This window comes from Danio rerio, chromosome 17, assembly GCF_052040795.2.
Source record: "Danio rerio strain M-AB ecotype USA chromosome 17, GRCz13ab, whole genome shotgun sequence".
In the NCBI taxonomy this organism is placed as follows: domain Eukaryota; kingdom Metazoa; phylum Chordata; class Actinopteri; order Cypriniformes; family Danionidae; genus Danio; species Danio rerio.
In genome coordinates, this window is record NC_141037.1 from 6,264,200 (window position 1) to 6,290,329 (window position 26,130).

Here is a 26,130-nt window from a genome sequence, read left to right on the forward strand (position 1 = left end):
GAACACAAACAAACAAACAAACAAACAAACAAACAAACAAACAGGCTCATTGTTTAAATATTCTCAAAACAAGATATTCATGATCATTTTTTTCTTTCTCTCTCTCTTATGCTGTTCACACCAGACGTGGTATGCGTGGATAAATCGAGCGTGTGAACATTTTGAGTTTACTCGCTTCATTCGCGCGTCAAGTTCACTGAGCAATAGACACGGATTTGCTTCATAGGCTGAGCTTCTGTCTGCCTGGTGACTGTAGCTTCGTTGCTAAATGGCTAACATGGATTTTACTGAGAGATTAACTGTTTATGTGCTTTATGAGGGCTGAAAAAACTGCGTCAATTTATTTGGAGCCGTGTCTGAGTCCACTAGATTCTTTCAGAGGTGCAGCCAGCTCTGTGAGTTCATCAACTCCTCCAGAAACTATACCTGGATGATGGAAGTTTTCAGCGGTGCGTCCAATTGAGCCGAGCCCAGTTTAATCAACTGTTGTGTGGTGTCGGCTGGAGGATTTCCCCCCCGAGACACCAACAACAGGCGCTATATCAAAAGCACGCCCCTACAAGAGAAAGCTCCTGATTGGTTAACGCAGCGTGAATGTCTGCTGAAGTTCAGATTTTCGAACTTGATCGATTCACGTGAAACGTGCATTAAGCGTGTCAATCGTGAAAAATGCTCAGCTCTCGCCACTTCATTTGCATAATTTGCGCCATTCACACCTCATTCGCAAGTATCGCTCCGCAGGATGTCTATTCGGGTCTTTGCATTGGCATAACATGTAAATCACTTGCGACTGACACTCCTTCCGCGACTTCTGTGTCTTTGTTCTGTTGGATGCATCATACTGTATTGTTTGTATTTTCAATTAAGTCATGTGACCATAGAGCAGGGGTCGGGAACCTTTTTCAGCAAAGAGCCATTTCTGTTTTTTTTTTTGCAAATTGTATAGTTGTATAGTTAAAGTCAGAATTATCAGCTCCCCTGAATTATTAGCCCCCCTGTTTATTTTTGTCCTCAATTTCTGTTTAAGGGAGAGAAGATTTTTTTCAGCACATTTCTAAACATAATAGTTTTAATAACTCATTTCTAATAACTGATTTCAAGAGTTCACACTTGATAATACATCACATAATAAAGCTTGTTTGGCGTGCTGTCCCGGAAGAGAGCCCTGAGCTTATAGGATCCTCGAGCCCTGGGCTCCCAACCATTGCAGGGCGAGAGGGGAGTTTGAGCTCAGGTAGATCTTGATGACCCCCCCCCCCCCTTGCTAATTGTAGCTAAGTGTCAGATATGGATGATGAGAAGGTGTACTCAGCTTGGATTAATTGTTTAGGGTGCTTGTTTTTGAACTGTGGGAGGAAACCGGAGGACTGGGGAAAACCCACGTGAGCACGGGGAGAACGAGCAAAGCTCAAATGTCAGAACAAAACTCACAGAAATGTCGCCTGGTTTGCAAGGGAATTAAACCAGGGGCCTTCTTGCTGTGAGGCAACAGCTCTAATCACTGGCCACCATGTTGCCCGTATGAAAGGAGGGAAAGTAGGGTTGGGTGGGGGGGTTTCTTCAAGACGAAGATATTGAGATGAGAAAAGTCTGGTTATTTATAGTGAGTTAAGGATTGCCTGATAGGATAATTAGTCATGACCTAAAGTTGGAAAAGCTGTAAACGATCATAAGCACGTGATCCTCTCGAAATTAGTTTATAAATAAACTTCACTTATTTTATCTTTGCCATGATGACAGTAAATAATATTTGACTAGACATTTTTCAAGACACTTCTATACAGCTTAAAGTGACATTTAAAGGCTAAACTATGATAACTAGGCAGGTTAGGGTAATTAGACAAGTCATTGTATAACAGTTGTTTGTTCTGCAGACTATCAACAAAAATATAGCTTAAAATGGCTAATAATGTTGACCTTAAAATGTTTTAAAATAAATCTAACTGCTTTTATTCGAGCCGAAATAAAGCAAATAAGACTTTCTCCAGAAGAAAAAATATTATCAGACATACTGTGAAACATAATTTGGGAAATATATATATATAAAAAAAAAAAACACGGCAAAGAGGGGCTAATATTTCTGACTTTAACTTTTTTTGTTAACTGAGTTTCATTGTGCAGTATAAAATTACAATTTAAAAGGGGATTTTAATTGAATTTTCGATAGGAAACAGATTTTTAGTGATGGTTATAGTTTTTCTTTTTAACTTTAAAATAATTTTAAAGGAGGACAGCTAGAGAGCCATAAATTTTGGTCAAAGAGCCACATGTGGATCAAGAGCCATAGGTTGCCTACCACTGCCATAGAGTATTCGAACCTGAACATTGTTACCCCGATGAAGGCAAGTGTTGCCAAAACGAGTAGGTGCTGTTTTCAAATAATAATAATGATAATAATAATAATAATAATTCCTTACATTTATGTAGCACTTTTTGGGCACTCAAAGCGCTTTACACAATGGGGGGAATCTCCTCATTCACCACCAGTGTGAAGCATCCACCTGGATGACGCGATGGCAGCCATTTTGCGCCAGACCGCACACCACACACCAGCTGATTGGTGGAGAGAAGACAGAGTGATGATATGCCAATAATGATATGGGGAGGATTAGGAGGCCATGATGGACAGAGGCCAGTGGGCAGATTTAGCCAGGATGCCGGGGTTAAACCCCTACTATTTTTCGGAGGACATCCTGGGATTTTTAACGACCACAGAGAGTCGGGACCTCGATTTAAGCATGTCATCCGAAAGACGGCACTCTCTGAGCAGTGTAAAGTCCCCGTCACTATACTGGGGCATTAGGACCCACACAGACCACAGTTTGAGCGCCCCCTGCTGGCCCCACTAACACCACCTCCAGCAGCATACTAGCTTCATGTATATATACAGTCATGTATATGTTTTTCAAAGAATAGCACAGGCTTTTAAAAATGTTTCACTTACTTTTTGTGTTCCTTGGATTTATGACTTCGTGGTTTATCTTTTTGAATCCCTTATCCAAAGAGCACTGACACATTAACTACTCCTGAAGCACTTTTTGGTTTGATTTTGGATTTACAAACAATGAATTCTTGTCAGTGATGGATATACTGTAGCATTTTATATGATGATTTGTGCAGCGTCTCATGTTTGTGTGCATTAACCTTGTCTTTCCTCATCAGGAAGATGATCTCCTCTGGTGAAATGACCCGAGCTCCTCTCAGGAGAGCCACTTCTGCAGCTTGATGAAGCTGAAACACACACACACACACAATCACACAACAACACAATCAGAGTCTCACAACTGCAGACAGGAGAGGCTATTATAATCACACACATACACAGCAGCACACACAGACCTTGAGAAAAGCGATAAGGGTTTATTTTGAGCACAGGAGTCATTTTTGAGCATCAATAGTTTCTTATAGCAATAATTTTGAACTTTGCTGTTTCTGTTCTGAACACTCAAATAAAGCAGCAAACGTCCTTGTGTGTGATGTAAACACAGAGAAACGCATCAAAACACAGATAAAAATGATCCGGCCGCAGCAAAATACCATGTGATGGGCTGATCTGGATATGAAAAACATTCAGATGACAACAGCATGAATCACTGCATGGACGCGTGTTTTTCTGCTTTCTTGGTTTGGTTTAAAGATCAACAAGACCATCATTTCTCTCATATTCATTAAATTTATAATAATAAACCATTTTTAATTATATATATTTCTGTTTCCTGATATTTCTTCATAGTAAAAACAGCAATAACATTATTAATAATAATAATAATAATAATAATAATAATAATAATATCCATCAATAATAATAATAATAATAATAATAATAATAATAATATATGTCTAATATCCATCAATAATAATAATAATAATAATAATAATAATAATATATGTCTAATATCCATCAATATTCAATTAGTATTATTGTTGTTGTTATTATTATTATAATAACTAATAAAAATCATATTATTGTTTTAGGAAACAATTATATAATTATTATTAATAATGTGTTAATATTAATAACAATAACAATAATAAAGTACATATATATTATTATCAATATTATTATATTTTAATAATAAGAAATAACAATAATAATAATAATGATGATGATGATGATGATGATGATGATAATAATAATGATAATAATAATCATTATTGTTATTATTATTATTGTTTTTACTAATAATATTATTATTATTATTATTATATTTTAATAACTAAAAAATATTATTAGTAGTAGTATTTCAAAAAACAATTATATAATTATTATTATTATTATTAGTAGTAGTAGTAGTAGCAATAATAATAATAATAATAATAATAATAATAATAATAATAATAATAATAATAATAATAATAATAATAATAATAATAACAACAACAAATTATATTCATATTATTTAATAATAATAACAATAATAATAATTCAGGTAATAATTATATAATTATTACATGTATTATTATTAGTAATAGCAATAATAATAATAATAATAATAATAATAATAATAATTATTATTATAAATTTAATACATTTTAATAGTATTATATTTAATAACTGAATAATAATAATAATAATAATAATAATAATAATAATAATAATAATAATAATAATAATAAGTTGAATAATAATAATAATAATACTTCAGGAATCAATTATATAATTATTATTTTTTATTAGTAGTAGTAGTAGCATTAATAATAATAATAATAATAATAATAATAATAATAATAATAATAATTCAGGTAATAATTATATAATTATTACATGTATTATTATTAGTAATAGCAATAAAAAATAATAATAAATTTAATACATTTTAAAATTATATAATATAATAATTATAATAATAATATGATGAATAATAATAATAATAATTCAGGAATTAATTATATAATTATTATTTTTTATTATTATTAGTAGTAGCGTAATAATAATAATAATAATAATAATAAAAGGTGACCTGGTAATATGATTCCCCAACACTGTCTGTCTCGCTTCATAACAGCCCGAAATCAAGGGAAAAACAGTCAAGAACAATCAGTGACAAATACTACTACTAATAATAATTCAGGAAACAATTATATAATTATGATTTGTATTATTATTAGTCATAGCATTAATAATAATGATAACAACAACTACAATAATAATAGTAATAATAAATTATATACATATTATGTATATGTATTATGTATATATATCATTCATTTATTTTATTTTCGGCTTAGTCCCTTCATTAATCCGGTGTCACCACAGCAGAATGAACTGCCAATCTACTACAATCAAAAGACAAATTACATTTATATTTTTATTTTTCATAGCTGATATTTAATAAATGATTCCTAAAACTAAAATAATAATGCTAGCTTTAAAAAATAAATAAAGGATATATACATTGCTGCTGATTGCCAAGTAAAACACCTCCTTAACAATGGTCTGGAACTCTGGATATGAAAATATCAGATGGAAATAAGATGAATGACCTGTTAAAGTGTGTTTTTCTGTTGTTCTGGTTTAATGTACAGATTAAAGACACATAATCATTTTGACCTTTTTATCAGCCAGTGCATGAAAATAATGTCTAAATCATGCGCAACTAAATCTTCAAGCTGGAGAAAGACTAAAAAATCTGTAATGAAATCTGTCTGCTGAAGTGCTATAATTTGACTATGTTGCCAGACGAGGAGAAACAGCACATTCATCATGCTGGAAATGATAGCTGTTCTTATGTAAATCAACATATCCATGAACACTCTACAATTATGCGAAGTCTCAGGGAAGGAGCGCCGTTTTAACTTAATGGTATTTTTAAACCTGTTGCTGTTACAAAAGGATGTAGGATTGAGTTTAACATCACTGTTCTGTGTTAAATTGCTTTTGGAAGTGTATGTGAAAAGTGCTGTTTAACACACAAATCCACAACTAATGATCTGTGACGTATAGGAGAACAAACCAAACTCACACAAAAAGAGTGAGATTTCATTACTCTAGGTTAGGTTTAATCTTTAAAACGTTACTTGGAATACACTTTACTATGAGAATGAAGTACAATGAGATAAATCAGTGTTAAAAATGTGTACCAACAAGGCAACATGTACTAAATGTCACTAATGTGAATTACTGAAATAAATAAATTATTAAATAAATGCTGCAAGGCATCATTAAATGTGGAGGGATAAAAAATATTTATAGTTGAATAAAGCAATTGACCCTGGGCCTATATAAACCCTGGGCCTAATAAAAAGATATAAAATAAAATAAAATAAAATAAAATAAAATAAATAAAGTGTAAAACTAAAAAAATGAAAAATAAAAATAAAATAAAATATAAAAAATTTGAATTAAAATAAAATGTAAAAATAAAATAAAATATTAAATATATTAAATTAAATAAAATGTAAAACAAATAAATTAAATATAAAAATAAAATTAAATATAAAAAAATAAAAAAAATATATATAAATATATATAATAAAATTAAATAAAATGTAAAACTCAATATATATATATATATATATATATATATATATATATATATATATATATAGAGAGAGAGAGAGAGAGAGAGAGAGAGAGAGAGAGAAATAGATAGATAGATAGATTGATAGATATAAAATAAAATATACAAAAATAAAATTTAAATAAAATATAAAAATAAAATATAAAAAGATATTAAATTAAATAAACATGTAAAACTTATATATATTATATATTTATATATATATATATATATATAATAAAAATTCTAATTACAATAAAATATTTAAAAAAAAAATTAATATCAAATAAAAATAAATATAATTATTTTTTAAACATTAACAAAGGATAAAACTAAAATAAAAATCTAAACAAAAATGCATATAAAATTTTTTTAATTTACTTAAATATATATATTTTTATGAGTGTATCAATGCAAAAATAAACTGAAATGAAGTAAAAAAAAAAATAATCAAGTGGTTTGAAAGATAATGGCAAAGTATAATAATTTTAAATGATAATGAATGCGCTTTTTGAGGACAAACTGTGATCCTACAACGGAGACTTAAATTGTGTGATTCTTATTCTGAATATCCCCGACGGTTTTTGATGATATAAACCAAAATGGCGTCACGTTTTATTAGATTTGCTCCAAAAAAGAACATGCTTTGATGTGCGCTCTCTCTCTACACATCTCTCTATGAATATAATCTGACTTATAATCTATGACTTATATCTATGACTCTAATAGTGCGCTGCTGTGAATAAAGAGCTCTTGTTGGTAAAGTGACTGAAGGAATTTTGAAATCTCCAATGAAACTCAGAGAAGAGACGACTGAAACACATCCACTGCAGAAAAAGTTCATATTCTTCATCAGGAGCTAAAAACTTCATCCACCTTCAGCAGATCTGGCCAAATGTCAACACTCACTGCTCACAAATATATTTACTTGAGGAGGAGTGCAGAGAGACCACACACACACACACACCCACAAACAAACACACACACACACACACACACACACACACACACACACACACACACACACACACACACACACACACACACACACACACACACACACACACACACACACACACACACACACACACACACACAGAGAGAGAGAGAGAGAAACAGACAGACAGACAGGCAGACGGACGGACAGACAGACGGACAGGCAGGCAGGCAGGCAGGCAGACAGACAGACAGACATACAGACGGGCGGACGGACGGACGGACGGACGGACGGACAGGCAGACAGACAGACAGACAGACAGACAGACAGACGGAAGGACGGAATACAGACAGACGGAGAGACTGACAGATATAGTTGATATAGTTGCCATTCTAGATTAATTCTAGTTTAATTATTCACCGACCTCAAATAACGGTATACACTCACTGGCCACTTTATTAGGTACACCTTACTAGTACCAGGTTGGACCGCCTTTTGCCTTCAGAACTGCTTTGATCCTTCATGGCAGAGATTCAACAAGAAACTGGAAATATTCCTCAGAGATTTTGCTCCATATTGACATGATAGCATCACGCAGTTGCTGCAGATTTGTCGGATGCACATCCATGATGCCAATCTTCCGTTCCACCGCATCCCAAAAGTGCTCTATTGGATTGAGCTCTGGTGACCAGTATGGTCTTCTGTTGCTGTAGCACATCTGCCTCAAGGTTGGACGTGTTGTGTGTTCAGAGATGCTCTTCTGCAGACCTCGGTTGTTCAAGTGGTTATTTGAGTTTCTGTTACCTTTCTATCAGCTGGAGCCAGTCTGGCCATTCTCCTCTGACCTCTGGCATCAACAAGGCATTTGCGCCCACAGAACTGCTGCTCACTGCATATTTGAACTGCAGCAGATCCTCTAGACCATGTGTACACGCTGATGAGAAGTTTGCATGAATAAGCAGTTGGACAGGTGTACCTAATAAAGAGGCAGGTCAGTGTATATAAAAATATAATCAACCTAAAATGAAGATTTAAACAAAATACTGATAAAATTGAAAAAAATAATCAAATCAAACATTGACTATTTCTTTAAATAATGCGTCCTTATTGTAAAGCAATCTCATATTTGGATACAATCTGTAGAATACAGCACGATTAAATACATTTACAAGCTTTTATGATCTGCACAACGAACAAAAACACATTTTAAACTCCATATTTTCCCCCCTTAATAATGCTTCCCATTCAAACACATTTTTTAAGGAAAGTTTTGATTGAATTTGGCCCAAAAAGGAAAAAAGAAAATACCCATAATCCCTTAAAAGTTTCATAGTACGGCTCTTTTCAGGCTTAAAGCAAGCTTTTTTCCATACCGTTTGCAAATCCCTGGATCGCAAAACTGTCTTCTGCGAACTTTCAGATGAATTTGAGTAATTGCTGTAATTTCACAGGTTGATCAGAGCTGGTTGTTTCAGACACTGATGAACACTGTGAGCTTTTTTCAGCCGCTGTTTACAGCAGCACTGAAGGACTGTTTTACCATTTCTCAGATGCCTGACTTATCAAACTGCATTCATAAGAGCCAGACTGTTTTTACTCATCTCCACATTATTGTTTATGAAGAAGAAGAATAAAAAAACAGCAGAGTGAATCTGAGTGTCAACAAGACGAGGAGGGAGGAGCCAATGATCGTTTGATTGACAGCTGGAAAAAGCCTGCTTGTTTTTTTTATAAAGGTTCTGCGAGGTGCTTTGAAATGTGCATTTTTTTATTCGATGTTTGACGTAATGTCAACCAAAAGATGAGAGGCTGGGGCAATGTAACCTTTTTATAAAACAGCCAATAGCATTTAGTTTTTCTTACAGCTCTGCCAGTGAGAGTGGTTGAGCCCAAGTGCATCAAATATAAAGCAAATGAGAAACATTTCACAAAACAAAAAGCATAAAACATAAAAAAACAAAAACAAAAAAAAAATAAATACATTAAAAAACACAAAATCAAAAACAAAACAAATCCAAAAACAAAACAAAAAAACAAAAAGCATAAAACATACAACAAAACAAAAACAAAACAATACACAAAAACAAAAAAACTAAACAACACAAAGCAAAACAAAACCAAAAACAACACAAAATAAAACAAATTCAACATAAAAAGCATAAAACATAAAACAAACAAAACAAAAACAAAATCAAAAACAAAACAATACACAAAAAACACACAACAAAACACCACACAAAATAAAAACAAATCAAACACCAAAAACAAAACATAAAACAAAACACAAAAACACAAAATCAAAAACAAAAAAAAACAAAAACAAAAGCATAAAACAAAACAATACACAAAATTAAAAACAAAATAAAAAACAAAGCAAAGCATAGAACATAAAACAACATAAAATAAAAAACAAAAACAAAATCAAAAACAAAAACACAAAACAACACAAAAATCAAAAACAAAAAACATAACAAAATAAAACAAAATCAAAAACAAAACAACACAAAAACAAAACACAACAAAATAAAACAAAACAAATCCAAAATCAAAAACAAAACAATACACAAAAACAAAAAAACAAAACATAGAACATAAACATAACATAAAACAAAACCAAAATCAAAAACAAAACACATACAAAAAACACAAAACAAAACACAACACAAAATAAAATAAAAAACAAATCCAAAAAAAAAAAATTTTATTTAAAAATATATATTACATTAAAATTAAAATTAAAATAAACAAATCCGCTCAAATGTCTTGAGTTGGCTCAACTTAAATCCAGTCAAGTGCAGTACTTGGGTTAAAAGTCAAGTAAACTTTTTTTTTTTTTACAGTCCACAAATTAAGAATTGGGGGGAAAAAAGCAGTTCAGACATTGTGCTAAACATATTTTGTGCTTCAAAATGATGCAATGATGCAAAACCTAGTTCAGAAATATGACGCATTGAGTGCTAACACACACACACACACACACACACACACACACACACACACACACACACACACAAATAGTCCTACACATGTGAGCAATAGTGTAAAAGAGCAGGAGTGCGAGAGACAGATTCCTGGCCTGCAGAAAAGCACACAGGTCCTGTTCCTCAATTAGACGGATCAGTTTTAATTACGGCGCACAGTGAAGTGTCTGCTTCATGTCACGTTACAGTGGCCAGCGTTTCTGCAACAGAGCGACACAAGTCAAATAAACAGGCCTGCTAAAGATCATTTCCTCCACTCGCAAACCAAACACATCATTTGATTACACTGGAAAAGGTAACAGGAAGACAATTCACTCCCGCCGTCCTTGTGGAGATCAATTACAGCGTTTCCTACACCAAAAGAAATAAGACGACAAAAATCAGAAGCCACCGAACAGATTTCAGCTGAAAATTTAACGTGAAGAATGAAGACGTCATGACACAGAGCGGAGAAACACGTGTGTTAGACATGATAATCACACGAAACCTGTCAGGATCACATTAAAACCTCGAAAACTTGGAGAAAAAAAAAACTAAATGTAGAAAATAAATAGATCAGTCACAGATAGGCTGTGACTATCGCAGTTTTTACACAGTGATACCACTAAATAACCGGTAAATTTACAAAACGACTTTACCCGTAGATAATAAAAAAAAAAAAAAAAAGTGCTGTTCACACAGGTGAGGACATTACGGATTTCTCCGGAAAAGAGCATTCAAACATCCAATCCATAATAGCGGTAAATTCTGACATCTTTAACCAGAAATGAGCTCTAAACGGCTGCGCTTGTATTTGTAAACATTTGACTACAACACAAATTGTGTATGGATCAGTATTGTGAACAACTTCGATGAAAACATATAGAGAAACACTTTCGCATGTCGAGATGTACATGATATGTGTGTGTGCTGGCGCTCACCAGCTGCTTCACGGGCACACGCGACATGACCAATAACTGTGAACGCGACGTGTCAAGCAACTGAAAGCAAAGCTTGAAGATAAACAAACAATGGCTTATCCTTAGCATCTTATGGATAATTATTTACACAGTTGGCATTAAGATGAACATAGAAACGTTATCTGACTAATATCTAGCAGCTAAATGTGTCTTGAAAAATATTCAAAGGCTTTTATCCTTATAAACCACACGAACGTGAATGCGTCTGACTGTTGTGATTGGCTAAAGCCGGCGTCTCACGTCAACACGTTCTAGACATGCACGCGCTCTTTACGGCAATCTTCCTTCTGCGTTCACACAGCGCAGCATTCTGGTAAATTACCGGTAATGTTACAAATTCTCTTACCGGAAAACAGCAGGAACTAATTTAGCGGTATTTTCAAAAAGGGCCTGTTCACACATACAACCTTTCCAGAAAATTGTCGGTAAATTTCCGGAAAGGTCTGTATGTGTGAAAGGGGCTTATGACTTTTATGTAGGCAAGCTAGTAAGCATGCATTAATTCACACAAACCGTTTCCACTATACACACCATTTAGATGCCGCTGAAAAACATCAAATGTACTGTTTGTGTGGAGACTGTTTAGTGTGATTAGAAATGACCCATTTCTTTCTGCAAAATCATTTTTGCTATTTGTTTATTTATTTTATTTAACTTAACATTTTGTTGTTTGGTTTAACGTTCAAAATAAATCAAACCAGACTGTGTTGCAAACACATAAGTTATTTTTTTCAGGATTTAAACTAATAAACAACCAATACTGTCCTACTTACATTCTGCGGAATCTCCAAACAGCCAAACCTGCATGCAGGACAGTAGTGATGTGACGTTGTGCGCTGAGGCTTCGAAGTAAGTATAAAAAAAATAAACAATACATGTGTGTGTGTGTGTGTGTGTGTGTGTGTGTGTGGATTTTTCCCAGAGATGGGTTGCGGCTGGAAGGGCATCCGCTAAGTAAAAAAGTGCTGGATAAGTTGGCGGTTCATTCCGGTGTGGCGAACCCGGATTAATAAAGGGACTAAGCCGACAAGAAAATGAATTAATAATTTAATTTAATTTAATTTAATTTAATTTAAAATGTTGATACTGCATGAACAGTTGAAATAAACAACATTTTGTATTTTATTGCATTTCAGGTAACTGTAATATTTGACTCAAAAATTAATTTAATATTAGTTTGTTTTTAGTTTTGAATAGCAATAATAACAATAGACAACAGCCTTGATAAATACTTCTAAAAAGATGTTTAACATTTGATCATGTGATTCCCTCAATTGTCAGTAAATCACACTAAAACCTGATCAGAAAAAAACAATCAAGAACATTTTACTCATGTTCTTGACTCATGTTCTTGATTGTTCTTGATTTTACTACCTTCGTATTGCAAAAAACAGGAAATTTAAAATGAGGGGGAAAAAAGAGGCATTTATATACAATGAAAATATTTATTTACTATTATTATAATGCAGAGATAATAAAAAAAAAACACTCTAATTTTAGTTAAGGTTATGCATAAAAAATATGCAGATTTGATTTTAGATTATTTAGATTTAGGTTTCATTTATTCATTTACTTTCCTTTAGCTTAATCTCTTTATTCATCAGGGGTCATCAGGGGTGAGGTGACGGTGCTGACCACTGAGCCACCGTGTCACCGCTAGGTTTAGTTTTGTGTTATGTAAACAAACATTGAAAATGCCTAGATGACTGGCTGAAATAAAACATTTTTGCATTGATAAGATTTCTGTTAACTTTAATGTTTGATGGAAAAGATAACTTGTCATTTGTTTGTAGTTTTAATTAAAGATTATAACAATAAATGACAGTCTCAATAAATAATTCCAAAAAAACATTGTACATGTCAACAAAAAGACATTCATGAAACTGTACATGCTGGTTCTTGTTACTAAAGCAAAAAATAAATAAAAAATAAATTCAAATAAAATGAATGAATAAATAAAAACAATAATAATAATAATTAGGATTAAACAAATAAGTAATAAAATAATAATAATAATAATAGTAATAATAATAATAATAATAATGAAATAAATAAAATTATAAAAATGCTAAAATAATAATAATAATAATAATAATAATAAAAAAATAATAATAAATAAACAAATAATAATTATTAAATAAATTAATAAAATAATAAAAATTAATAAAATAATAATACAACAACAACAATAATAATAATAAATAAATAAATAATAAAATAATTATATGATGATAATAATAATGTTAATAACAATAAAACAATACAAATAAATATTAATATAATAATAATAATAATAATAATAATAATAATAATAATAATAATACATAAATAAATACTAATAAAATAATAAAAATAAAATAATAATAATAGTAATAATAAAAAAAAATTTAATAAGGATTAAATAGATAAGTAATAATAAAATAATAATAATAATAGTATTAATAATATTAATAATATTAATAATAATAATGAAATAAATAAAATTGTAAAAATGCTCAAAATAATAATAATAATAATAATAATAATAATAATAATAATAATAATAATAATAATAATTAAATAAAAATAAATAAACAAATAATAATTATTAAATAAATTAATAAAATAATAAAAAATTATAAAATAATAATACAACAACAACAACAACAATAATAATAAGTAAATAAATAATAAAATAATTATATGATGATAATAATAATGTTAATAATAATAAAAATAAATATATAAGTAAATAAGTAAGTAAATAAATAAATACATAAACAAATAAATAAATAAATAAATAAATAAATAAATAAATAAATAAATGACCTGTTAATAGGATTCCTCAAAGCATCTGTCTCGCTTCATAACAGCCAGAAATCAGGGGGAAAACAGTCAGGAACAATTAGTGACAAACACTAACGTGGCGTTCAGCCTTATCTCCCGTACAGCTCAACAACACAGCATGTTTTGCTTGTGTTCTGCGGTTTAATGCTGATGTTTAACAGCAGACTTTATCAATGTTTGCCGATACTCAGAGTTCCAGAAAGAAATAAAATAAGTGTTTCCCATCTACATCAAGAACTATTTCTGGTCTCTAGATACGCCTCGGGTCCTTCACTGCACATCTGTGGGGATTTTTGCTCATTTATCATCAAGAACTTACATAAATAAAGGCACCAAAGGGACAGTTCACACACACAAGAATGAACATTAGCTGTTAAATTAGATGCCGTTCACATTATAGTCTGTTTTCATTTTAAAATGCTTTCATTTTATTATGGGGAATACTAATTTGTTTCTTGTATTTTGCTTCTTAAATCTTCAATGTATCACAAGAATGCACAGGTAATCATTTTGCCATTGACTTGTGTTTTAAGCAGGACCACAATTTCAGCTAAAGTGTTCTTTAATCTTCAGTTTACTAGCAAAGTCATGTTGAATATCTTGAACAGCCTGAGGGTGATTGAATTACCAGACCATTTTCATTGTTGTTTGAACTTTCCCATTCCTAAACTGCAGCTCATTTCTGGCCCACACATTCATCCAAATGACGATTAAACAGATGAACATACTACAATCAACCCAAGTCACACTCTTTCCATCTCCGTATGCACCTGACACTTTTATATAAGCACCTATACTTTTTGAAAAACATTAAGCGATTCTGAGAGTGCTTCATGTGGGTTTGACAAACCACCAGTAGGACACGCACTCTACTCTCCGTATGTACCAGACACTTTCTTATCAACACTTTATATTTCTGGAAAAACTTAGAGAAATTCCAATGGTGGGTTTATAGCATCAAGCACGGGTGATTTACATATCAGGTCAATAACCCTTTTCAACATACAGACCTTTCCAGAAATTTACCGGCAATTCTCTGGAAAGGTCTGTATGTGTGAACAGGCCCTTTTTGAAAATACCGCTAAATTCATTCCGTCTGTTTTCCGGAAAGAGAAGTTGTAACATTACCGGTAATTTACCAGAATGCTGCGCTGTGTGAATGCAGAAGGAAGATTGCCGGAAAGAGTGCGTGCATGTCTAGAACACGCTGATGTGAGACGTCTACTTTAGCCAATCAGAACAGTCAGACGCATTTACGTCCGCGCGGTTTATGAAAATAAAAGTCGTTGAATATTTTTCCAGACACATTTAGCTGCTAGATGTTAGTCAGATAACGTTTATATGCTACTTCTTAATGCACAAGAAAGTTTTTACTACAAAAGTTTTGCAAACACGTTTTATACCATTTTAAATATATTTTTGTGCATGCTGTATTAGTGCACATACATCGTTTACTCATAGTAGTCACATGATCATAATGCAGCACGCATTTTGGTTGGGCTAGCCTTTGCAGCTGGACATTGCTTTACAATGCCCTTGTTGGGTGAACATTAGCCAGCGGGGGAGTGTCTTTTGTCTCTCGATGTGTGAATTATTCATGACCATTGTCACTTCTGCGCATACAGTATTCTGAATGTAAATCATTGTAATGTTTTCTTTAAGTGAGAGAACAGAATAATTTTCACATAATGGTGAAGAAAACTGTTATGTCCTTTTTGATGTTAATATTAAACTAGGAGTAAATGACATAACATACAATAGTTTAATGTGTGACAAGCGGATGGAGAAAGAAACTAAAAACCAAATATCACTGCAATTATTTATTGCCCATACATCCAATGAAACCAGTGAAAATGTATTATACAGTGAAAGAAAAATATTTACAATGATTAAATAATGAATTACCTGGGGGGAGATGAAGTAGTTGAATGTGCCTAAATCAAAGAAATAAATATAACAAAACTCAGTAACTGTTTTCGCCAAACTAAACTAAATATGAAAAGAAAAGCATGAAAAGAAACATCTTCAATGTACCAAACGTCTTAACTAGGCAAGGCAAGGCAAGTTTATTTATATAGCACATTTCATACACAGTGGCAATTCAAAGTGCTTTACATAAACAAGAATAAAAGAAACAAGTAAAATAAAAATAAAAACAAATAATAAAAATGCGTAAAAACAAAACATAAAAACAGGTAAAATGTGATATAAAAGAATGAAGAAGAAGAGAAAAACATGATAGTGCAATCTGTCGGACGCAGCACAGTGCTCATTCAGTAAAGGCACAGCTAAACAGATGTGTGTTCAGTCTTGATTTGAATGTGCCTAATGTTGGAGCACATCTGATCATTTCTGGAAGCTGATTCCAGCAGTGAGGGGCATAGTGGCTAAAAGCTGATTCACCCTGCTTTGACTGAACTCTTAGAACTTCTAGTTTATATGATCCTAATGATCTGAGTGATCTGTTGGGTTTGTATTCAGTGAGCATATCTGTGATGTATTGAGGTCCTTGGCCATTTAGTGATTTATAGACCAGTAATAATACTTTAAAATCTATTCTGAATGTAACTGGCAGCCAGTGTAAAGACCTGAGGACAGGTGTGTTGTGCTCTGATTTTCTGGTTCTGGTTAGAATTCTGGCTGCAGCGTTCTGGATGAGCTGCAACTGTCTGACTGTCTTTTTAGGAAGACCAGTGAGGAGTCCATTACAGTAATCCACCCTGCTGCTGATAAAAGCATGAACAAGTTTCTCTAAATCTTCACTAAAAACAAAGCATCTGATTCTTGCTATGTTTTTGAGATGATAGTATGCTGATTTACTGACTGCTTTGACATGACTTTTGAAAGTCAGATCTGACTCAAGAGTCACACCAAGATTCTTGACCTTATTTTTATTTATTTTTTTGTCGTTTCATGCATGTGTTACAGGTACGAACGGCATTGGAGGATCTGCATTTCGTGCTGATAACTTTGGCCGCTGATGCTGGGTTTGCTCCACAAATCACTGGTTTTGTTTTTAGTTAGAACTAAACTGCTCTAACTAAAAACAAAACATACAGAAAACAGCACATTCTCCTGAACCTAATGAACTAATACAAAACATCAATCTGAGTGTTGTATATGTACTGTACATCGCGCGACTTACTCACTCCTACACCTCTCCGAGGCATCACTCAAACATGTCAGTTACTGGACAAGTTCACAAGCAAATATATTGCATTATTAAATCGCAAACTTTAGACAAGATCATTAAACAAGCAAAACACATTCTCCCAGACTAGCCCTCGCAAGAGAGACTGTCCTCACAGAGATCCACAGAAAGAATAAGAGCGAGAAGTGGCGAGAAGGAAAGAGACAGAGAGAGAGAGAGAGAGATCGCCATTGCAGTTTGGGCTCGGCTTTTAAACGCTACGCCAACCAGCGATTGGTGGCGCAAACCCAACGTCAGCGGCCAACGTCATCAGCACAAAATGCAGATCCTCCAATGCCGTTCGTACCTGTAACACATGCATGAAACGACACACCCACATACAAACGAACGCAAACACTTATCCAAAATACGTTCTTCAAGGGAACGTTACAAAAATATTCTAGCCTACAAGACTGGTTACTTAAAAGTCTTGTTCAGGCGCATTCAGTTTGGTTTTTTGAACCTTTTTTCAGCTACATTTTTTTCTCCAAAAGCTACTAACCAAATATTGTTTTTTTTTCTCTAAGAAACCCTAGTATGTACATCGATATGTCTAACATATTAATGTAGCAGTTTGTGCTGAATGCACAAAAATAAAATAAAAATACACGTAGGCCAATACTATGTAATACGTAGCTGAAATAACATATTAGTTTGCAGTTTGCTTATAGGGCCAACAGGAGCACTGTGGATGCCTCTCTTACTCTCTTGAACAAAGTTCAACATCATCTAGACAGGCCAAATACGTATGTTAGAATACTTTTTATGGATTTCTCAGCTGCTTTTAATACTGTTCAACCTAATCTTCTTTTAGAACGTCTTTATATGGCCACAGCCATGTCACCCTGCAGCCGGTTACTCACTGAAGCTAAGCAGGGCTGAGCCTGGTCAGTACCTGGATGGTAGACCACTAGGGAACACTAGGTTGCTGTTGGAAGTGGTGTTAGTGAGGCCTGCAGGGGGCGCTCAACCTGTGGTCTGTGTGAGTCCTAATGCCCCAGTAAAAGTGAAGGGGACACTAGACTGTCAGTGGGCGCCGTCTTTCGGATGAGACGTTAAACCGAGGTCCTGACTCTCTGTGGTCATTAAAAATCCCAAGGCACTTCTTGTGAAAGAGCAGGGGTGTAACCCCGGTGTCCTGGCCAAAGTCCCTCTATCGGCCCTTACGATCATGGCCTCCCAATCATCCCCTCTCCACCGAATTGGCTCTATCACTGTCTCTCCACTCCACCAATCGCTGGTGTGTGGTGAGCGCACTGGCGCCGTTGTCCTGTGGCAGCCGTCGCATCATCCAAGTGGATGCTGCACACTGGTGGTGGTGTGGAGAGACCCACCTCATGATTGTGAAGCGCTTTGGGTGTATTGCCATACACAATAAATGCGCTATATAAATACACATTACATTACATTACATATAATTTAGGAGTAAGTAACTGGTTGATTATATGGATCAGAGAGTTTTTAAAAAACCGACCACTACGTGTCTGTGTTAATCATGCTATGTCTGACTGCTCTGTTTTAAATATAGGGGTACCTCAGGGATGTGTACTATCACCTCTTTTATTTTCTATATATATTAATGAACTGCAGTGCAATATTGATGACAATCTCACACTCATAAAATATGCTGATGATCTGGCATTGGTTTCCTGTCAGGAAGAAATGAATAGCTCCTTATATTTTAGATATATTGATAGTATTATAGATTGGTTTGGCAAAAGTTCATTACACCTAAATATTGGGAAAACAAAAGAGTTATGTCTGGGGAGTCAAACAAGAAGAGTAGATACTGGACTTTTTAAACCAGTCACCATAGACGGACAAATAATAGAGCAGGTTTCAAATTTCAAGTATTTAGGCACAATTATTGACAATAAATTGAATTTTAATAGTAATGTAGAGGCGGTCTATAAGAAAGCAAGTCAGCGCCTCTATCTCCTCCGCAAATTGAGAAGTTTTAATGTTAGTACACAGACTTTAAACTTGGCATATAGATCACTTATAGAGAGTGTTCTCACATATAATATTGTTTCATGGTTTGGTAACACAACACTTAAACAGAAAAAGAAATTAGCGCAAATTATCAACCAGGCAAATAAGATAACTGGTCACAAACAGAATTCATTGCAGATTTTATTTGACTCTTTTATGGAAAAAAGAGCAGTGATTTTTAAAGATAATACATTTACATTTACATTTAGTCATTTAGCAGACGCTTTTATCCAAAGCGACTTACAAATGAGGACAAGGAAGCAATTTACACAACTAAGAGCAACAATGAATAAGTGCTGTAGGCAAGTTTCAGGTCTGTAAAGTCTAAGAAGGAAGGTATTAGTAGTATTAGTTTTTTTTTTTTTTTTTTTTTTTACAGTTAGTGTGATATTCAAAGAGGCAATTGCAGATTAGGAAGTGAAGTGGAGACTAAATAGTTGAGTTTTTAGTCGTTTCTTGAAAGCAGCGAGTGACTCTGCTGTTCTGATGCAGTTAGGGAGTTCATTCCACCAACTGGGCAGATTGAGCGTGAGCGTTGGCGAAAGTGATTTCTTCCCTCTTTGGGATGGAACCACGAGGCGACGTTCATTCACAGAACGCAAGTTTCTGGAGGGCACATAGATCTGCAGAAGTGAGAGCAGATAAGAAGGAGCAAGGCCAGAGGTCACTTTGTAGGCAAACATCAGAGCTTTGAATTTGATGCGAGCAGCAACTGGCAGCCAGTGCAAACGGACTAGCAGCGGAGTGACATGTGCTCGTTTAGGTTCATTGAAGACAACTCGTGCTGCTGCATTCTGGAGCAGTTGAAGAGGCTTGATAGAGTTAGCTGGAAGCCCAGCTAGTAGAGAGTTGCAGTAATCCAGTTTGGAGAGAACAAGAGCTTGAACAAGGAGTTGAGCTGCATGTTCAGATAAGAAGGGTCGGATCTTTCTGATGTTATAGAGTGCGAATCTGCACGATCGAGCAGTTCTAGAAATGTGGTCAGAGAAGTTTAGTTGGTCATCAATCGTTACTCCAAGGCTTTTCACCATTTTGGATGCAGTAATGGTTTGCCCCATCCATCTGGATTGAAAAGTTATGGTGTAGAGTCGGGTTGGCAGAAACTACAAGCATTTCCGTTTTTGCGAGGTTCAGCTGAAGATGATGATTTTTCATCCAGTGTGAAATATCCAACAGGCAGGCTGAGATACGAGCTGGAACCGAGAGATCATCAGGATGAAAAGAGAGGTATAGCTGGGTATCATCAGCATAGCAGTGGAAGGAGAATCCATGTCTCTGGATGACTGGTCCTAGAGATGATGTGTAGATGGAGAAGAGAAGTGGCCCAAGAACAGAGCCTTGAGGTACCTCCCCTTCACATCCCCTTCACTCAGCATTTGAATTGCTATCATCAGGATGCAGGTTTAGAATTCCTAAAGCACGAAGAAATGCCTATAAAAAGTCATTTATCCCAATGGCAGTTGTTGTTCTAAACCGGATCAATGTTTGTAGTGAATGAGGTGGTTACCAAGTATGATTTGCAGTATTGTGCATGGGGCTAATTTGGTTTTTAAACTTTTAACTTATGTTGTTGTGTTGATAAGTGTTATTGTGTCGTTGTTGTATGTTTGTAATTGTTGTCCTAAATCCAGTGTTGAAGACAAATTTCCTTTCTGTGTCAAGCAGAGTGGACAATAAAGTTTAAACTAAACTAAGCACAAATGTCAGGGCATGTCAAACATCTTAGGGGCCCCAAACTCTCCTCAGACCTCAGAGAGTTAATATACTGCTACTCTCTGATGATTTCAAGTGCTTCTTCTATCCTCACTCATAAGTCGCAGTGGATAAATGCATCTGCTTAATGAGTAAATGTGAATGTATGGATAAATAACACCACTTTACACCATCTCCAACAGCTAGAGCTCTCACTTTGCTCTTCAGCTTCGGCGTGAATAAGTAAACTGCATGTCAACACACAATGCTGCAACAACTTATTTCGAAGAACGATGAGGCCACACACTCCTTCAGAGCCCGAAAAAAAACGAGACCAGGGCCATTTATTTAAACAAAACACTTTGCCAATTTGTCCTCCCGTGCGCAGGCCCAGCAGAAGCTAATTGATTCGGGCACCCGGAGGTTTCTGACATCTGTCAAGCGGAGCACCCGGACTGGAGACGGCAGCCGTACTTCCATATCCTAGCACATTTACAGGCCAAACATCCGGCTGGCGCTGCGGGACGAGCTGCAGTCTGGATGAATGGACGTCTCTTACATTAAAAACCAACTGGAACGGCTAAAAATTGAAGCGCTCATTTTAAATATATCGGAGTCTTTATTAATACAGACCACCCATCATGAAGGCAGACGGCAGAGTCCGCAAAGTAAACCGTGTCAACAAAATGTAATGAAAAAGGTAACCGGGTAAACAGAGGTATGAAAATAAAAACAGCTTTGGGTAGTTTAGCTTGCTGAGGGTTTTCTGGCAGAACACACAGATCTAAAATTAAATAATAACTTCAGTCAAGTTTCACTAAATGGAGCGCAATGTTGATGGAAATGCAGGTTTTAAAGTAAAACTGATTTACTCATTAAAAAAAAAAAAACATACTGATTCGAAAAACCTCACAAAAAAGTTTTATTTATTTATTTTAATATATTTCTAAATTAAAATATATAGATTATTATATATAAAATCAAAATATTGATACAAAGAAGTGATAAAGAATTATCACATTGATCCATTAATGTTAAGAATATATGTTAAAAATTATTTATTGATTAAAATTTTTATTATCGATTTGTTGATTATGGAATTTTTTATTTAGTAAAAAATAATAAAGTATAAAATAAATGTAATTAATTAAATAAAAACAATTTAATGCAATGTAAATCTTAAAATCTTAAGTAAAACATTTAATAAGTAATATCACAAACAGATTTCTGGGAGAAAAAAAATCTAATTGACAAAAAAATTGTTTATTAAAGCTTTTATTGTTATTTGTTTGGGTAAAATTGTATTTATTTTAATTTTTTGATTTAGTAAATATTTAAATCATTTATTGCAATGACAATCAATATTTTTTTTCTTGCTTTTTTGCAGCAATCTTTAAAAAGAAAATTCACGATTTCTAAAATCTTAAGTAAAAACATAAAATAAATAATACCACAAACAGATTTCTGGAAAAAAAAATCTTATAATTGACAAAAAAAAAGTTTCTAAAAGTTTTTATGGTTGTTCAGAGTTAATTTATTTTAATTTGTTTATTTACAATAAATTAATATACAATAAAATATAATTATAAAAAAGATGAACGATTATCACACTAAACCATTAATATTAAGAATAAATTTTAAAGATTATTTGTTGAATGAAGTTGTTTTCATTTTATTGTGTCAATTTAGTTTAAACATTAAATAATCTAATGCAATATGAATCAATCTTTTGTAGTAGTAATTGAATTAAAAAAAATCTTAAGTGAAACATATAATAAATAATATCACAAACAGATTTCTGGAAGAAAAAAAAATCATAAAATTGACAAAAGGTTTTTTTGTAAAATTTGTTGATTAAAGTTTTTATTGATTATTTGCTTGAATAAAGTTATATTTATTTTAATTTGTTGATTAAGTTAAAATTAAATTATTTAATGCAATGAGAATCAAGAATCATACTTATAAATATGAATTATAAAAAGTAAATATATAAATAAATATAAAATAGTTTAATTTAAAATTTTGGTAATTAAAATGATAAAAGTATTTGAATTATTATATAATAAAATTATTTGTTGATTAAAGTTTTATTTTAATTTCTTGATTTACTTAAAAATGTAATAATTTTATGTATAGAGAATCAATCTTTTTTTGCAGCAGCAATTTTTTTATCTGACCAATTATAAATAATAATAATTAAAAATATGAATGATAAAATTTATAAATATAAAATTATAACTATAATATAAAATTAATATAATATAAAATATAAAAGATATAAAAATATAATTAAAACTATACATTATAATTAAAATGAATATATAATACAGAATTATTTGTTAATTAAACTTTTTTATTCATTTTATTTCTTAATAAAAAAAAAAGCAATTTAATGCAATAAGAATCGATCTTTTTTTGTAGCAGCATTTTGATTTTCATTTGTTTCATTTGGCCCGATATAAATTATATAATTATAAATATTTAATTATAAACACAATATAAAATGAATATAATATAAAAACTCAAATTAATACAATAATTATTATACAATATAATTAAAATTAATATATGATATAAAATGATTTATTTGTTGATTAAGGTTTTTATTGTTGATTTGTTGATAGAAGTTTTAAATTATTTTTAATTTCTTGGTTTAGTTTAAAAATTAAATAATTGAATGCAATGAGAATCACTCTCATTTTTGCAGCAATTTTTTATGACCAATAATAAATTACAATAATTATAAATATGAATTTTAAAAGAAATACATAAAATAAATATAATATTAAACCTAAAAATTAATATAATTAAAATTCTAAAATTAAAATTAATATATAATATCAAATTATTTGTTGATTAAAATTTTTATTTATTTGAATATTTTATTTTCTTGATTTAGATTAAAAAATAAATAATTCAATGCAATGAGAATCAATCTTTTTTTTGCAGCAGCAGCTATTTTTTATTTCATAATTATAATGATAAATTTCATAATTATAATATGAATTATAAAAATTATAAATATAAAATTATAAATGCATTATAAAATATATTATACAATTAATATAATTAAAATGATAAAATATAAAATTATAAAATTAATAACAAAACTATTTGTTAATTAAAGTTTTTAATATGAAATTAATATAATATAAATAATAAAACTATATATATAAATTATAAAAACTATTATAATATAAAGTAATATCACCAAACAATATGGTGAAAAACATCATCACAAACAATTTGCTGGGGAAAAGAAAAATCTTTTATAGACGACAAAAAAATAATATATGCAATAGTTTAGTTAATAATAATAATAATAATAATAATAATAATAATAAAATAATAATAATAATAATAATAATAATAATGAATTAGTGATAAAGAGCTGATTTTAGATAACATTGTGTAATTTCTAATTACACATAATAATAATAATAATTACTCAATTACTTGTGTATTAATAATTTAACTTGTAATTCAAGAATTAAAATCACTGCTTACATCCAATAGAATCTATTGAGAATCAGCAATAGGAATAAAATAAATTAGAAAAAAAAAATCAAACATTACATAACTCAATGAACTAAAAACATTGGTTTAATTTATATATGGGGGATTAAAATATAACCTAGACAAGTGTTCAGACAGATATGGTAAAATGGTCTGAAATGAGGTGTTACCCACATGAATGCGAAAAAAAACACACGGCTCAAGTACCTAAAGGGACATCAGGTGAAAAATGTTTCTGCCTTCTGCGAGAGCAAAAGAAAGCGCTGAACTTGACTTCACCAGCTGGGCTACTGGTCATTAAATTGATTTGTACACTGGACTCATAAATGCCTTCATTAGAAAGCGAGATGTGGGCAATTTTCATGCGCACTAATCAAATTTACAGCGGTGGTCCGAACTGAAAGAGTTGTATAGAGCAAAACTGCTGTCTCTGCAAAAAAACACAAGACCCCGGAGACTGATAGAAAGACTGGAATAAGAGAAAGTCCAGAGGAAAGCAGAGTCTGCCAACATCTGCACCTGGAGCTCCAGAAACACACTGAGGAGGACTGATGCTGGATTAACAGCTTCCCACGCAGATTACACAGCGGCAACTACACAACTTTAACTTGTATTTTAAGATGTAAGAGTTCAGATAAGGACATTGTGCTGTAGACGGCAATGTGACTCGATTAAAGAAAGTATTTTTACTGAAAGAACAAAACTACTTTAAGACTGATTTTAGTATTCAGCTGAAGCACATCGTCATGTGTAGCTAGACATGAATTGGAAATTCAATACTCTATTTAGAGACAAAAGTCCAAATTTAAAGATTTAAACTGTCAGAAAAAAAGTGTTATGTGCAATTCTGCAGTTTTTTTGTTTCCTAAGAATTATTATTATAAATATTCTTCTTCTTCTTCTTCTTCTTCTTCTTCTTCTTCTTATTATTATTATTATTATTATTATTATTATTATTATTATTATGGAATTAAAGGCCTTTTCACAATTCTGTCTGTTTTGCCCTCTGAATAACATTTTTAAATGAGTTTTATTTATATCAAATATTAAATATATTATATATTAAATTGATATTTTATTTATATTTTTGCAAATCCATTATCTTCCTTCAATTTCGTTTTTTTCCTTTTCTAATCATTTTTAATGATGATAATATTTTACAGTTTTGTTTGTTTGGTTGGTCTTATAGTTGGTCGATCCTTTGGTTGATCGGTTGCTCCTATGGTTGCTTGGTCCTATGGTTGGTCGGTCGGTCATTCGGTCGGCGGATCCTATGGTTGCTTGGTCCTATGGTTGGTTGCATGCTTGGTTGGTTGGTCCATTGGTCAGTCGGTCACCTGCTTGCTTGCTTGGCTCTATGGTTGGTCCTATGGTTGATCGGTTGCTCCTATGGTTGCTTGGTCCTATGGTTGGTCGGTCGGTCGGTCGGTTGGCGGATCCTATGGTTGCTTGGTCCTATGGTTGGTTGCATGCTTGGTAGGTTGGTCCAATGGTCAGTCGGTCACCTGCTTGCTTGCTTGGCTCTATGTTTGGTCCT

General features: G+C 32.3%; 2 protein-coding genes and 1 long non-coding RNA gene across 9 annotated transcripts in view; 1 reads left to right on the top strand and 2 right to left on the bottom strand.

Moving 5' to 3' along the window:
• cdc5l (CDC5 cell division cycle 5-like (S. pombe)) overlaps nt 1-26,130 on the top strand; it is a 452,249-nt gene that overhangs the window by 196,468 nt on the left and 229,651 nt on the right. The gene's annotated exons all lie outside the window — the stretch shown is intronic.
• The window catches only part of LOC141378508 (uncharacterized), an 842,893-nt gene that overhangs the window by 116,651 nt on the left and 700,112 nt on the right, over nt 1-26,130 (bottom strand). The window lies entirely within an intron of this gene.
• Nucleotides 1-26,130, bottom strand: part of supt3h (SPT3 homolog, SAGA and STAGA complex component) — a 267,732-nt gene that overhangs the window by 92,893 nt on the left and 148,709 nt on the right. For 3 of the 6 annotated variants that reach the window (XM_087288937.1, XM_087288939.1, XM_087288940.1), the window contains 2 exons: nt 16,109-16,137; nt 3,145-3,231 (listed from right to left, as the gene is read on the bottom strand). In XM_087288937.1, coding sequence (XP_087145063.1) covers nt 3,145-3,159 — 15 coding nt within the window. In that variant the 5' untranslated portion in view covers nt 3,160-3,231; nt 16,109-16,137. The remainder of the gene's footprint in view (nt 1-3,144; nt 3,232-16,108; nt 16,138-26,130) is intronic. The other 3 variants (XM_087288936.1, XM_087288938.1, NM_001002625.1) reach the window with 1 other exon arrangement.